The sequence below is a fragment of the Hyperolius riggenbachi genome, chromosome 1 (genome assembly GCF_040937935.1).
Source record: "Hyperolius riggenbachi isolate aHypRig1 chromosome 1, aHypRig1.pri, whole genome shotgun sequence".
NCBI lineage: Eukaryota > Metazoa > Chordata > Amphibia > Anura > Hyperoliidae > Hyperolius > Hyperolius riggenbachi.
In genome coordinates, this window is record NC_090646.1 from 79,069,609 (window position 1) to 79,085,605 (window position 15,997).

The 15,997-nt window shown below is 43.7% G+C and overlaps 1 protein-coding gene across 10 annotated transcripts in view; it reads right to left on the bottom strand.

The window, feature by feature from the left end:
- CTBP1 (C-terminal binding protein 1) overlaps positions 1 to 15,997 on the bottom strand; it is a 664,453-nt gene that overhangs the window by 104,023 nt on the left and 544,433 nt on the right. Inside the window, exon 1 of one of the 10 annotated variants that reach the window (XM_068275681.1) lies at positions 8,768 to 8,791. The exons of the other annotated variants lie outside the window; for them this stretch is intronic. Coding sequence (XP_068131782.1) covers positions 8,768 to 8,774 — 7 coding nt within the window. The 5' untranslated portion in view covers positions 8,775 to 8,791. Of the gene's footprint in view, positions 1 to 8,767; positions 8,792 to 15,997 lie in introns of those variants that run through there. 10 annotated transcript variants of the gene reach the window in all.

The window sequence follows — 15,997 nt, forward strand, 5'->3', positions numbered from 1 at the left end:
TTACTGTTGGCAGGTGATGTAGCTGCTGCATGGTTTTTGCAGTTGGAAACAGCTGTAAACAGCTATTTCCCACAATGCAACAAGGTTCACAGACAGGAAACTGCCAGAAGTACCTCGGTACTCTGATATTGTGGTAAATCCCCTCCCACAAAAGCTCTGTCATACAGCGCCCCCTAATGGTCCGTTTGTGAAAAGGAATAGATTTCTCATGTAAAAGGGGGTATCAGCTACTGATTGGAATAAAGTTCAATTTTTGGTCGGAGTTTCTCTTTAAGCAATACCTACTGATTCTCTGCCTCTAATACATTTAGCCATAGAGCAGGCGTTCTCAACCAGGGTTCCATGAGTACTCTGTAGGGGTTTCCTGGCATTTTCCCCCATCCTGGTGGATGTATAATAGAGCACATTATATTAGCCCCCTATTATAAAAATTAGCACTAAACTGGGGGTCAGAATAATAATGAGCACATTAATAAAAAAGCTCTAAGACAAAGAGACCGTATAATAGGGGGTAGTAAAATTAACAGCCTCACCGACTTGTAATGACCATGCCTCCTGCAAAATGCAGGTGTTCCTCGAGATCAAAAAAATAGTTTGCAGGAGTTCCTTGAAATCCAAATGTGCTGGGTTCCTCCAGGGTAAAAAGGCTGAGAAAGGCTGCTATAGACTCTGAACAAGGATGTAGCAGATCAGGTGTTTTTGACATCTCTGACTCACACCAGAAACAAGCATGCAGCTCAGATTTGACAGACACTACTGCATCTAAACAGACCAGCAGGGCTGCCAGGCAACTGGTATTGCTTAAAGAAAACCAGAACTGAACATTAAAAGTCAAAATAAACATACACAAGTCATACTTTCCTCCTGTGTAGTCTACTAAATCTATTTTTCCTCTCCTGTGTCTTGTTTTTCCACTGTGATCAATGGAATTCTCCGTCCTCCATTTTGAAAATGGCTATTACCCCATAACAGCTACCTGGTCAGCACACTGTTAAACTGTAACATTGCCCACTTGAGCCATAGGGAAACATGGACACATCAGTTCTCCTCTCAGCTGTAACTGACAGCAACTGATATATAACTGACATCAACTGATATATTTTAGTTCTGACAAAATATTGTCAGAACTGGAAGGGATTATTGTCAGAAGAAAATGGTGAGCTTCTGAGAGGAACTGATGGCAAGGTAACTATGTAATGTTCATTTGAAGTTACCTCATGGGTTTATTTTAAATAATTTTACTCAGTACAGGTTCTCTTTAAAGGCGTACATTCATTCTAGTCGCCCACGGCGAGCCAAATGACCGATTGCTTGTCTGCTGCACAAACTCCAGGCATCATAACATTAGGTCTATGGCGGCGCCCAGGTCAGGCACAGAGCAGGGAAAAGTGCATGCTGAAATATCCTACTTCGTGCTTTAAAGATGAAGTGAGGTATATGGAGGCTGCCATACTCCTTTCCTTTTCAATAATCCCAGTTGCCTGGCAGCTCTGCTGGTCTATTTGGCTGCAGTACTGTTTGACTCGCACCTGAAACAAGCATGCAGCTAATCTTGTCAGATCTGACAATGTCAGAAACACCTGATGTGCTGCATGCTTGTTCAGGGTCTATGGCTAAAAGCAGAGGCAGAGGATGATCAGCAGGACAGACCAGCAACTGGTATGCGTTAGAAGGAAATAAATATGGCAGCCATCATATACTACTCGCTGCTAGGTGCAAAGTATTTATACTTTGCCTGTCACGTTGTCCCATAAGTGTCCACCGCACTTCTATATTGGCAGACCAAGTGGCAACTGGCGTTCTTGCACGTGGGTTGCATGTGATGTCAAACACGCCCTATGTGCTATATGCCAGTAGTCACTTTGGGTGCCAATACAGAAGTACGGTAGACACTCAGGGGACGTGACAGGCAAAGTATAAATGCACGCCAGCCCAAGATTTCCCAACATGACCGATCAATATATTCAACTAATTTCAGCCTTGAAGTGTCCATCAGCATGCACTTGGCGGCACAGATATTCATCCAATTCAACAACGGCAGCCGATTGACCATCCGATTTGGTAATTAAAGGGGCACTATGGCGAAAAATTGTAAAATGTACACTATGTGCAAACATAAATAAGAAGTATTTTTTTCCCAGAGTAAAATGAGCCAGAAATTACTTTTCTCCTATGTTGCTGTCACTTACCGTAGGTAGTAGAAATCTGACAGAAGCGACAGGTTTTGGACTAGTCCATCTCTTCATAGGGGGATTCTCAGGGATATTTTTATTTTCAAAAGCACTTAGTGAATGGCAGTTGCTCTGTCCAACTGCCAAAAATTGTGTAGCAAGCAGGGAGGCTGGCCAGCATCATTGTTTAAATCCTTTTTAGGGAATATCTTTATAAAGAAAAAAAGCCTTGCTGAGAATCCCCTATTAAGAGATAGACTAGTCCAAAACCTGTCACTTCTGTCACATTTCTACTAACTACTGTAAGTGACAGCAACATAGGAGAAAAGTAATTTATGGCTCATTTACATACTTATTTGTCTAGGTTTGCACATATTTTACATTTTTCAATTTTTAGTCATAGTGCCCCTTTAAGTTGATGTATAGCCACCTTAATGGTTCTATCGGTTTTTTTTTTAATGATGCATGTCTTATGAGCATTTTTCCTGCACAAAAATAAATAAATGGCTGGAAAGACAAAAAAGGCCCCCCAGTAACAATTGTGTTTGTTTTCAGTTGCTCACAATAGGCAAGTACTAAGGAGGAAGTTTTCTCAGATCTTATCTGGAGGAAGCTCATCAGTTATCAGCCCATCATTTTCAGAGCGTAACCTCAGGGCAGGAAGACATCAGTGGGTTATTGCAGAGACCTCCAGGCCTCTCATAACACAGCTGCCATAGCATCCAGCATAACTACAGTCACAGAATAATCCCAAATACCTCCTCTGGTTTAAAGTGGACCTGAACTCAAAACATCCTCTCTGCTCTAGAAGATAGGCAACAGCATAATAACCTATGCAGAAAAACATTTCTTTGTTACAGCTAATACAAATCCTAAAATAAATCTGCAATGTTTCTACTTCCTGCTTTCATGGGAGCAGACATTAACATTCTGTGCTTTCAAATTAGCTTATCTGCTGTGGCAGTCAGCTGATACAGGGGAGATGTCAAATTACAACTTGTACTTAGTCACAGATGAGGGGGAATTAGACCGGCTACACAATACATGCAGGATGCAAAAAAAAAAAAGTTCAGGTCCACTTTAAGAAGGCAAACTTGTTTTGCATAGCATAGTAAGAGGGCTTTTTGGTCCTTTTTTAACTCCTTACACACTACTGGGAGTTCTGGTTCACTATGAGCTTGATGGGCAATCTAACTACATTTAGGCCTCTTTCACAGTAGGACATTGCGTTTTGATACGACGTTAAAGTCGCAATGCAAATTGCAACGCCCCCAAAAAATCTAAATGCAACTTAATGGGCCATTATCGTCGCATACAGTGGAGCATACAGGCAATGAAAAGTATGCTTCCAAGTCATTACTGAGCATGTGCAAACAGTCCAACGCAGCTAATAATCTGTATAACGCACAGCATGCAGCACTTTCTAATAACGCTACACGTTACACACAAACGCGATGTGCGCACTGTGAATGTCGCACAGACTTAGTATTGCTGTGCGTTAGTCTGCATGGAAACATTTTCTAACGTGCGACTTTAACATCGCACTGTGAAAAAGGCCTTACAGGGACACCCAGATTCTGGCAGTGCTGAGGTATCAGTGTAAAGAGGACCACTGCAAAATGACCCTATCACTGCATGTGCACTGAAAGGCAAAATAAAAAAGGGGTAGCCCATAAGTTGCATATTGTGCTAGTAATTACAACAACAACAAAAAAAGGAAAGAAAACAATGTCACATTAAATTGACCTAAAAGGCATTTTTTTAATCCACCAAATACTTTTCCTTATCACTTCAAGCTTCTGGGTGTTTTTTTTTTAACTTTGAAAAAAGTTGAAGTAGAGAAGCTTAAAGAGGAACGGTCGTGAAAATAATGAATACAATTACTTATTGTCTACAGTATTCATTTATAGATTAGTCAGTGTTTGCCCATTGTGAAATATTTTCCTCTCCCTGATTTACATTCTGAAATTTATCACGGGGGGGATGGACGGACGGACGAACATCTTTAGTTCTGCCTGGTGATCTGTACAGAATGTTCGATACTGATCGCTCTATGCACAGAGGGAGATAACTGCTTTTTCCAACTGCCAAGCAAGCAGCATTTCCCACAATGCAACAAGGTTCAGCAGGTTCATGTCAGGTCATGTTAAAGCTGCATAAATTTGCATACAAAATTTGCATGATCCTGCATCAACTCAAAATTACTTGCATCTCATTAACCACCCCCTACTCCTAACTTTTTCCTCCGATAGTCAATAGAACAGCCCTCTGATATGAATTTCTACAGCCAGTTTGTCTGCATAACATTTTCAAACTGTCTACCCCAATTTAAAATCATTTAATTTGCTAGCTTGCAAGTACAAATAAAATAATGGATAATGATTATACTATATATCAAATAGACAACATTTCCATTTACGAGATTCAAAATGTAGTTTAGTTTCGGCAGTAAGCGATGCCACAGCTTGCGTTTCTTTAACTCATGCGGACAGTATTGTACGATTTCCCAGGGGGTCCTCCTGCAAATCTGTATACAAGCCTGGCTGGCGTTCCACATAAATGGAGGGGGGTGCTCAACATCAAATGGATTCTGTATATTTCTAATTAGAGAGCTCTATGGCGGCGTATGAAAAAAGAAAGCGGTTACAGATGCCACCACTTGGGAATAAGGAGCTATACATATTACGTCCCTCGTGGCGGCAGCTTAATTACAAAAACCTGGATTTAAATTAAAAAAAGATTAAGATTCTCCCTCTCGCTCCACAATTATGTCTTGATTATCCTTATCAATAGAAAATGTTAAAGGACTAGAATTAATGAGAATTGGCATGTGTCTAGGGGGGGAACTGGGTGCCTAACAGGTGCAAATAAGGACTGCCAGGCACACGGGGATTGTCTCCAAACACACCCAATCATTGGGAATCTGAGAAAATTGTGCTTCCAACAAGAAGAAAATTGGTGCAATATTGATTGTGAAGAAATAAACTTAAAGGACCACCATCCCGAAAATCGCAAAGTTTAAACTACACGTTAACACATACAAATGAGAAGTACAAAGTTGGAAAAAGCTGTTATTTCCCATAATGCAACAAGGCTCCCACAGTGTGATGTTAGGACCATGGTCCTGACATCACACTGTGGGAGGGGTTTCATCACAACATCAGCCATACAGACCCTCCTGATGATCCATTAGAAAAAAGGTAAAGATTTATCATAGGAAAGGGGTCATCAACTACTAATTGGGATGAAGTTCAATCCTTTGTTACGGTTTCTCTTTAAACTGCTGTTCAGGAAATGCTGTTGAAAACTAAGAAAACCCTGAAAATCCCCCATGAGGAGATGGACTGGCCCAAAACCTGTCGGTTCTGTCAGATTTTAACTGCCTACTTTTTTTTGCGGTTTTTTAATGGTCCTTTAAAGTAAAGAGTAAAGTAAAGTAAAAAAAAGTACCCATACACATTCATTGCTGTGCACTTCACCGGAAAATGCACAGAAATGCACGCAACAATCAGTTTCTCAAATGGACATGAACTTGTAAATTACATTAGAATCAACAGAAAAACTGTACCAAGCAAAGTGCACAGGGCAATGTGCAGTGAAAAAAAGTGTACAGCAATGCATGACTGAGGCCTAAGCCACACTTTTGCATCACACAATACGGGGGAAGGCTCTCCACTACCTACCGTATGTCCAACACCCCCCCCCCCCCCCCCCCCACACCTTTCATTTACAGGCTCTGAACATTTACTGGCTACAATATAATCAAGCCATTAACCTTGCAATGGCCCATACTGGTAATGTTTCAGAAATTTTACTGGATATGCAACGATCTCAGCTTTTCTAAAGTGAAATCACTAGTTCATTACTTCCAATGATTAAGGCTCAACCATTTTGTTCAATCTCTCAGCAGGCTGTGAAAGGTCATTAGCTGTACAATTATCAGAATATTCTATCCACCAATTACAGTGATGTGAAAAACTATTTGCCCCCTTCCTGATTTCTTATTCTTTTGCATGTTTGTCACACTTAAATGTTTCTGCTCATCAAAAACCGTTATTAGTCAAAGATAACATCATTGAACACAAAATGCAGTTTTAAATGATGGTTTTTATTATTTAGTGAGAAAAAAAACTCCAAATCTACATGGCCCTGTGTGAAAAAGTGATTGCCCCCCTTGTTAAAAAATAACGTAACTGTGGTTTATCACACCTGAGTTCAATTTCTGTGGTCACCCCCAGGCCTGATTACTGCCACACCTGTTTGTTTCAATCAAGAAATCACTTAAAAATAGGCGCTATCTGACTCAGAGAAGTAGACCAAAAGCACCTCAAAAGCTAGACATCATGCCAAGATCCAAAGAAATTCAGGAACACATGAGAACAAAAGTAATTGAGATCTATCAGTCTGGTAAAGGTTATAAAGCCATTTCTAAAGCTTTGGGACTCCAGCGAACCACAGTGAGAGCCATTATCCACAAATGGCAAAAACATGGAACAGTGATGAACCTTCCCAGGAGTGGCTGGCCGACCAAAATTACCCCAAGAGCGCAGAGAAAACTCATCCGAGAGGCCACAAAAGACCCCAGGACAACATCTAAAGAACTGCAGGCCTCACTTGCCTCAATTAAGGTCAGTGTTCACGACTCCACCATAAGAAAGAGACTGGGCAAAAACGGCCTGCATGGCAGATATCCAAGGCGCAAACCACTTTTAAGCAAAACCAACATTAAGGCTCGTCTCAATTTTGCTAAAAAACATCAATGATTGCCAAGACTTTTGGGAAAATACCTTGTGGACCGACGAGACAAAAGTTGAACTTTTTGGAAGGTGTGTGTCCCGTTACATCTGCCGTAGAAGTAACACAGCATTTCAGCAAAAGAACATCATACCAACAGTAAAATATGGTGGTGGTAGTGTGATGGTCTGGGGTTGTTTTGATGTTTCAGGACCTGAAAGGCTTGCTGTGATAGATGGACCCATGAATTCTATTGTCTACCAAAAAATCCTGAAGGAGAATGTCCGGCCATCTGTTCATCAACTCAAGCTGAAGCGATCTTGGATGCAGCAGGACAATGACCCAAAACACACCAGCAAATCCACCTCTGAATGGCTGAAGAAAAACAAAAAGAAGACTTTTGAGTGGCCTAGTCAAAGTCCTGACCTGAATCCTATTGAGATGTTGAGGCATGACCTTAAAAAGGCGGTACATGCTAGAAAATCCTCCAGAGCGCTGTAAAAGACTTGTTGCAAGTTATCGCAAACGCTTGATTGCAGTTATTGCTGCTAAGGGTGGCCCAACCAGTTATTAGGTTCAGGGGGCAATTTCTTTTTCACACAGGGCCATGTAGGTTTGGAGTTTTTTTGCCTCACTAAATAATAAAAACCATCATTTAAAACTGCATTGTGTGTTCAATGATGTTATCTTTGACTAATAGTTAACGGTTTTTGATGAGCAGAAACATTTAAGTGTGACAAACATGCAAAAGAATAAGAAATCAGGAAGGGGGAATACCAAGAGTCACTGACAGCTAGGATACCAAAAGTCACTGACAGCTAGGATACCAAGAGTCACTGACAGCTAGGACACCAAGAGTCACTGACAGCTAGGACACCAAGAGTCACTGACAGCTAGGACACCAAGAGTCACTGACAGCTAGGACACCAAGAGTCACTGACAGCTAGGACACCAAGAGTCACTGACAGCTAGGATACCAAGAGTCACTGACAGCTAGGATACCAAGCGAGTCACTGACAGCTAGGATACCAAGCGAGTCACTGACAGCTAGGATACCAAGCGAGTCACTGACAGCTAGGATACCAAGCGAGTCACTGACAGCTAGGATACCAAGCGAGTCACTGACAGCTAGGATACCAAGCCATTCACTGAGGGAGCAATTCATTCAACATGTCCCATTAGGAATATCTGAAATCTGACAAACCGCTTCCTGATTGCTCCTGGGGCCATGCTCTACTCCAAATTTGTACGCAAATGTAAGCAGCTCAAAGATGGACCAATGGAATAAAGCCCAGGTGGGATTAGACTGTTCCATTTTCAAGTTGGATACATTTGCATAATTCTGCATCAACTTTAAAATGATCCTATTGGCCATCCCTGCGAACTATACACTAGAATAATATTCCGCTCGATTCCCTGCCATTGTCCCCTCGTGGGGAACGAGCAGGGAATCGCCGGCGGCTAGATCCGACCTGTCGGATCTTATCAATCGAGCCGCATCAGCGGCTCGATTGATAAGGCACATCGGAGCCTCATCTACACGTGTATCATCTAATGGATGTATTGTAGTCTAGGGCCAATTTAGGGGGAGCCAACTAAGTTATCTGTATGTTTTTGGGTTGTGGGAGGAAACCTGAGTACCAGAGGAAACCCACACAGACATGGGGAGAACATACTGCAAGGCGAGCTTGCTATCCACTATGCCACCGCACAACCTTAAAGAGACTCTGTAACAAATTTTTCGGCTGTATTTCTTCTGTCCTACAGGTTCCTAAAGCAAATCTAATGTGATCTGGCTTACTGCAGCCCTTTGTAGCTGCAGAGTCAGTGTAATCAATCATCTTATCTCTCTTCAGTCGTACTTGTCATGCCGTCTCTAGAAGGGGCCGACTCTTCATTGTTGTTTAGCTGTTAGGCAGGCCTTCCCTCCACGCCCCCTCCACGCCCCTCTATGCTCGCTCCTGTGAGTTTCATTAGGAAGTCTCTGCTCTATCTGGCTGTGAGGCTGCAGACCAGGAAGAGAGCTGATTACTAATTACACATTACTAATAATATAAATAATACACTTGCCTATCAGAGTCTCCGGCTGCAATACTTATGCTGCTGTGCAGAGTGAATCAATGGTCTGCCTCTGTGTATTGCAGCCGGCTCTGAGACCCTGATAGGCTGATCGGCAGCTGAGATAGAGCCAGCACGAGAGGACCTACAGCGCATGCTTAGACTTGCGCTCCTCTCGTGCACGGCTCTCATGTACACTCCCTGGAAGCGGGCACACGCTCTGCCCGACGAACTTCCGGTTTTGGCGGCCAAAGTGTGATTTACTGCTCAAAACAGTGGCGGGGAGCGGCGAAAATGACGCAGAGGGGGAGAGGAGAGCGCTGCAGACAGGCTGGTATGTTTATTTTGTTAAGTTTGCATGGATACAGATTCTCTTTAAACGCAAGACCTTGACTTCCCACTATAGCGAAAAAAAGTAATCAGTTCAAATCTGACAGAACTGTCAGAATTTGGTTTAGTCCATCTGCTCATGGGGGATTCTCAGGTTTTTCTTTATCTACAAAAGCATTTCCTGAAAGGCACCACAGTATACAGTGTCAGTTCAGATTTTTACTAGTTACTTTTTTCGCTGTAGGGGGCCTTAAAGTTTGGGCATGGCTTAGGCCGTTCTTTTCTAAAATTAAACTCTGGTCCTGTCACTGACAAAAACTGTAGGAATTGGAGCCAAATATAGAACAGATGGTATGCAGTTAAATGAATGAAAGCCATTCATTGAGGAATTTCTTTAGGAACCCAATTACAGCTTCTGACATAAACACTAATTATAAAGAGAAGGGAAAAAAAGATGAATGTTTTCATAGCAGAGCTGCTTTTCAGCGTGCGTTGCCAGAAGAATAAATGTAGCTAGAACAAGCGCACAGGATCGGAGTATCTGCAAAGACGCAGGATGAAAATAGCAGATTAGCTACGTATTACAACAGAAACAAGACGCCATACTCGTATCGCCGAGAACTGTTCCTCCTGCAACACACAAGAGCTCCACAGATACAGAAGCCCTGGATTCAATTGTTTGTGGAGTTATTTGTGCAGAGATAAAGTTGCCTAATGCTGCATACACACTTGAGATAAAAGTCTCTGGAAAAGGCAAGATCACAGACCAATTTTACCCCATTCCATGTAGTATGAGACCCATACTCTACAGTCTATTCTATGGAGCTGCACTCCCCATCAGATAAAATCTTTGCAAGATGCTGCACACAAAGATTGCCCGTACACATTCAAAAGATCATTATCTGCAAAAGATCTCTTCCTGCAATAGATCCATTCCTGCAAAATGCATTCATAGTCTATGAGATCTGCAGATCATCATACACACTTTGTTTAACAGACTTCATCTGCATATCTGGCAATCATCTGCAGATCTGAAAATCCATCCTGGTGGATCTGATCTGCAGATGATCTGCAGATGATTGCCTGTTAAACAAGGTGTGTATGATGATCTGCAGATCTCATAGACTATGAATGCATTTTGCAGGAATGGATCTATTGCAGGAAGAGATCTTTTGCAGATAATGATCTTTTGAATGTGTACGGGCAATCTTTGTGTGCAGCATCTTGCAAAGATTTTATCTGATGGGGAGTGCAGCTCCATAGAATAGACTGTAGAGTATGGGTCTCATACTACATGGAATGGGGTAAAATTGGTCTGTGATCTTGCCTTTTCCAGAGACTTTTATCTCAAGTGTGTATGCAGCATAACTTGTTGATCCACGTCAGTTTCAGGTCTCATTGGCACACTGGAGTTGGGGATAATACAGGAGATGCTAATAATCCCATGTAAGGGTACTTTCACACAAAGGTGTACTTAGCATATTTGATACCTTACTGCAGGGGTCAGGAACCTATTTGTCTGAGAGCGCCATATATGCCGCATATTTTAAATTGTAATTCTGTAAGCCATACAGTATATTTCAAACTCAGACAGTAGGGCTCACGTCCCTGTTGCCATGGTGAGGTGTATACAGTTGATCCACCGGGCGGCAGCAGTGTCAGACAAGTCTTCAGCTTCTCACGGGTTTCAGAAACATCGGCAATTTCCCCGAGAGCAAGACAGGAGAAATGCCAACTAACAGCTTGTACAATTAGCTAGCTGACTTGGGGGTGGATTCACTTTGTAGGAAGAGATCCCCGCACTTTGATTGGCCCAATAGGCTGCCTGTCAAGTGACAGGCAGCCTATTGGGTCAAAGTGCGGGGATTTCGTCCTACAAAGTCACTGGACCTGACAGGGTGCAGAGTGGGACAATTGGAGCAGCTGTTCATTTTGGGGGGAGCGCAAGTAAGTAGTGCAAGCTACAGCAGTAGCGTGCATTACTTTGAAAAGGTTACTTGCGCTGCCACACTGAGCTGCGCTGCGCTGCTTGAGCAGTGTAGCTTAGTGAATCAACCCCTACTGATTTGTCTGAGTCAGATGTAGCCATCAAAAGAGCCACATCTGGCTCCCGAGCCCTAGTTTCCCTTACCCCCGCCTTACTAAACAAACATTTTTTTTTTAAGTTGATAGGGAACCAAGGGGGTGACGGCTAGTGGTACCGCCTCATCTGACATCCCTAGTTGTGTCCCCATCTCCATATAGCTTGCCTGGTGGTCTAGAGGTAGCCCATAGGGAGGGAATAGTTCCGCGTTGTGGGTACAGGCGCGGGTTCAGGTAAACTGTCTAGCATCACAATGCGATAACAGCCGCCACGGTGCATTGGATCTGTAAGATCCCTGACTACTCTGTGCAAAGTACCCCGTTCACTTGACTTCCTGTTCGCAGGAGTCCTGTAACGTCATGCATAGCCGCCGGCCGAGAATACGGATCGTGGAGCACTTATCGTCAGGGGGACATCGCTGGATCCATCTTCCTCAGTCCGGTGTTGAGTATTTAGCTCAACTCTCCCCACTAACCAATATGAGAACAACGGCTCTGTTCGTTAGGGCCAGTACACACCAAAAAACGCTAGAAGTTATTTTTCTAGGCATTTGCCTAGCGATTTTCTAAACCTGCCTAGCGATTTTTGGAACGTATTTGGTGTAGCTTTCTTATATTTTGTTACAGTAGAGCTGTAACTGAACAGCTTCTTTAACAAAAAAAGAAAAAAACTCTTAGGAAATCACTCTGATCTAGCACTTTGTAGAGCGATTTTCCACTTTCCTATTCTTAACATTGAATCGCCTCAGAAATCAGAAAAAATGCTGCAAGACGTGCATTTGCATTTGTGAAAAAAAGTTCATCCCATTCAAATACATTAGCCAAGCACCTTTTAAAGTGTCAAAAAGCGCTCAGAAGTGCTCTTGGTGTGCACCAGCCCATACTCTGCTTGCTAATCAATAAAACAAAGGCATAACATTCTATAAAGCAATTATTGGCTACATTACCCCAAAATACTGAAAAAAAACCTCATAGGGTGATTGAAAATGCCATGAATTTCTCGATTTAAAAATTGATAACAGACAGTTCTGACAGATAAAAAGAAGAAGATATAAAATCAATAAAAAATAAATAAATTAGGAAGTTTGGTCAGATTTGTCTCTGGAATTAAAACAAACAAAAAAAAGCCCTTGCCATTTTTCTGTACAACTGGTCGTTTTTATCAAACTGCCATAAAATCAAATCTATTGTATTGTATTGTGTGTGGCCACCTTTCCACAGACCGAATCTCAGTCTCCGAGTAAGGTTTCCAGTATCGTGATTACTCTGTGCCACACTGAGGCCATTTTGAGGGCGAAGGAGTTAGTGTAGCATTTCTAATGAGGTGCTTGGTGAGTGATTTATAGATGGTTTATATGGATTGTGTGTGGAAAAATACGAGGCATGCTGTGCCGACACACGTGTGTTATTTGCATGTGTGTGTGGTTTGCGTTGTGTTTGTTGGCAGAAAAACATCTAGCAGACAATTAATCAGCGCCAACAACAGACTTTACAGATTTCAAGTGGGGATAATTACAGTTTTCTATACATTTCATTCTATACAAAGATCCAGAACACAAAGTATCTAAACGAGGCAAAATTACAAAGAAAAAAAAAACCCTCATTGTAAGCTGGAATGGTAGAGAGAGAAGGATCCTAGGAGGGAGAGAAAGACGCGTACATGAAGGGCGCAGGGAAATAGGAGTGCTGAAAAATACCTGGTAAGAGTATCCAGGACCAGTTCTAAATACTTTGTTGCCTGAGGCTAACTTGTGCCCCCCCCCCCCCCAATTGAAATGATCTCACAGCACCTGACAATTTGCGCTGCATGTTCTAGCTGCGGTGAGCCCCCAAAAAACACCCTCAGTATAGGTAGGTAGCCAGGTATAGGTGCCCCCAGTATTGGTTGCTAGGTACAGTTGCTCCCAGTATAGGTTAGCCAAGTACAATTGCCCCCCAGTATATATGTTGGCCAGGCACACTCTTCACTTCCTGTTTCTGCGTGGTGCTGTCCCCAGACGTCTGCCGCCTGAGGAAGTCGCATTACTTGGCATCATGGACGGACCGGGCCTGAGTGTATCGGTAACGTCTACCAATATACTACTACTTTCTCAATATTTTATTACAGCTAAACCTAATCCTACTCACACAGAACCCTTCCCCTCATAGGACTTATTTATTGCATTTATAAAGCACCAACATATTACGCAGCGCTGCACAATAGATAAATGGGTTAACATACAAGGTAGAACATACAGGAAACTCAACAAAACCTTCCTGGCACCTCATCTTAACTCCCACCCCACCTTGACACCTAACTTTAACCACTCCCCCTTCCTTTTCCAACTGAACCTAAGAACAAGTCTAAAGCATGGTACACGCACCCAATATTTTGTACAATTTGCTGATCTGCTAATAGGATATGGTAAAATTTATCAGTGATTGGCCACTCAAAATTGGATATGTGTATGCATACTAAGGCCCTTTCACGCATGGTCTGGTGCATTGCGATAAACAGCACCGCACAGATTTTGAATAATTTGAACCGATTGGGTAGGGGAGATCACATTGGTCAATCAAAATAGCTTTACAGTGAGAGTTGCGTTCCCTTCAACAATGGAAACGCAACCCAAGGGGTACTCGCATGGCATACATGGGACTGAATGGGACTGTTTCCACTTGTCAGGATTCCTTTGCGTTTTTCTGTGCAGAAAAAATTTGCATGGCAGAGCCATCAGAATTCGCGTATCGCATACAGCTATGTGAATCGCATACCATGTATTTAATAGGAAATTCGCATGAGGTGTGGGTATGCGAATTTTCATGTGAATTCGCATGAAAATTCACAGACCCGCATGCGGAATTCGCATCCGCATGCAAATTTTTACCGCGGCGATTCGCACCACTGAAGTGGAAATGCAGTCTCAGAGTCTGCCTCTGTCCCTCCACTTTGTCACCTCTGCTTCCCTGTATTCTAAGTGTACTGCAGCAAAATGTCATTTTGTATGCTTAAGTATTTTCTCTAAAAAAATTTTTATCACTTTTCCTCAAAAATTAAAAGTCTTTTGGGAAAAAAAAAATAAGAAAATATGACATACAAAAAATAATTTGTAGCCACAATTTTTTTGTTTGCTGGTGGTTTAACCACTTGCCGACTGCCCCCAGCTGATGGGCGGCGGCAAAGACTGGGCCCAAACGACCGCAATACACCCATCGGCGGGGGCGGCTGCGGGAGCGGCTATGCGGCGATCGCGTCATTCGTGACGCGATCAGCCGCCGGGGACTGGCTCCGCCCACCGCTCGTAGTAACCCGCCGGCCGTTCGGAAGCGCCGGCGGGTTACTAGCACCCGGATCGCCGCATTTACATTGTATAATAGGCTTTGTAATGTATACAAAGCCTATTATACTGGCTGCCTCCTGCCCTGGTGGTCCCAGTGTCCGAGGGACCACCAGGGCAGGCTGCAGCCACCCTAGTCTGCACCCAAGCACTCTGATTTCCCCCCCCCTGCCCCCTGATCGTCCACAGCACCCCTCAGACCCCCCCCCCCTGCCCACCCCCCAGACCACTGTTTGCACCCAGTCACCCCCCTAATAACCCATCAATCACTCCCTGTCACTATCTGTCAACGCTATTTTTTTCTATCCCCCCCCTGCCCACTGCCCCCTCCTGATCACCCCCACCCCTCAGATTCTCCCCAGCCCCCCCCCCCGTGTACTGTATGCATCTATCCCCCCTGATCACCCGTCAATCACCCCCTGTCACTGCTACCCATCAATCAGCCCCTAACCTGCCCCTTGCGGGCAATCTGATCACCCACCCACACCAATAGATCGCCCGCAGATCCGACATCAGATCACCTCCCAAATCCATTGTTTACATATATTCTCTCCTCTAAACACCCACTAATTACCCATCAATCACCCCCTATCACCACCTGTCACTGTTACCCATCAGATTAGACCCTAATCTACCCCTTGCGGGCACCCAATCACCCGCCCACACGCTCAGATTGCCCTCAGACCCCCCTTTATCAATTAGCCAGTGCAATATTTACATCTGTTATTCCCTGTAATAACCCACTGTTCACCTGTCAATCACCTATCAATCACCCCCTGTTACTGCCACCCATCAATCACCCCCTGTCACTGCCACCCATCAATCAGCCCCTGTCACTGCCACCCATCAATCAGCCCCTAACCTGCCCCTTGCGGGCAATCTGATCACCCACCCACACCAATAGATCGCCCGCAGATCCGACATCAGATCACCTCCCAAATCCATTGTTTACATATATTCTCTCCTCTAAACACCCACTAATTACCCATCAATCACCCCCTATCACCACCTGTCACTGTTACCCATCAGATTAGACCCTAATCTGCCCCTTGCGGGCACCCAATCACCCGCCCACACCTCAGAACGTCCTCAGACCCCAGCCCTGATCACCTCTCTAGTGCATTGCTTGCATCTATTTCCCCCCTCTAATCACACCTTGAGACACCCATCAATCACCTCCTGTCACCCCCTAGCACACCTACCCATCAGATCAGGCCCTAATTTGCCCCGTGTGGGCTCCTGATCACTCGGCCAAACCCTCAGGTCCCCCTCAGACCCCCTTCCGATCACCTCCCCAGTGCATTG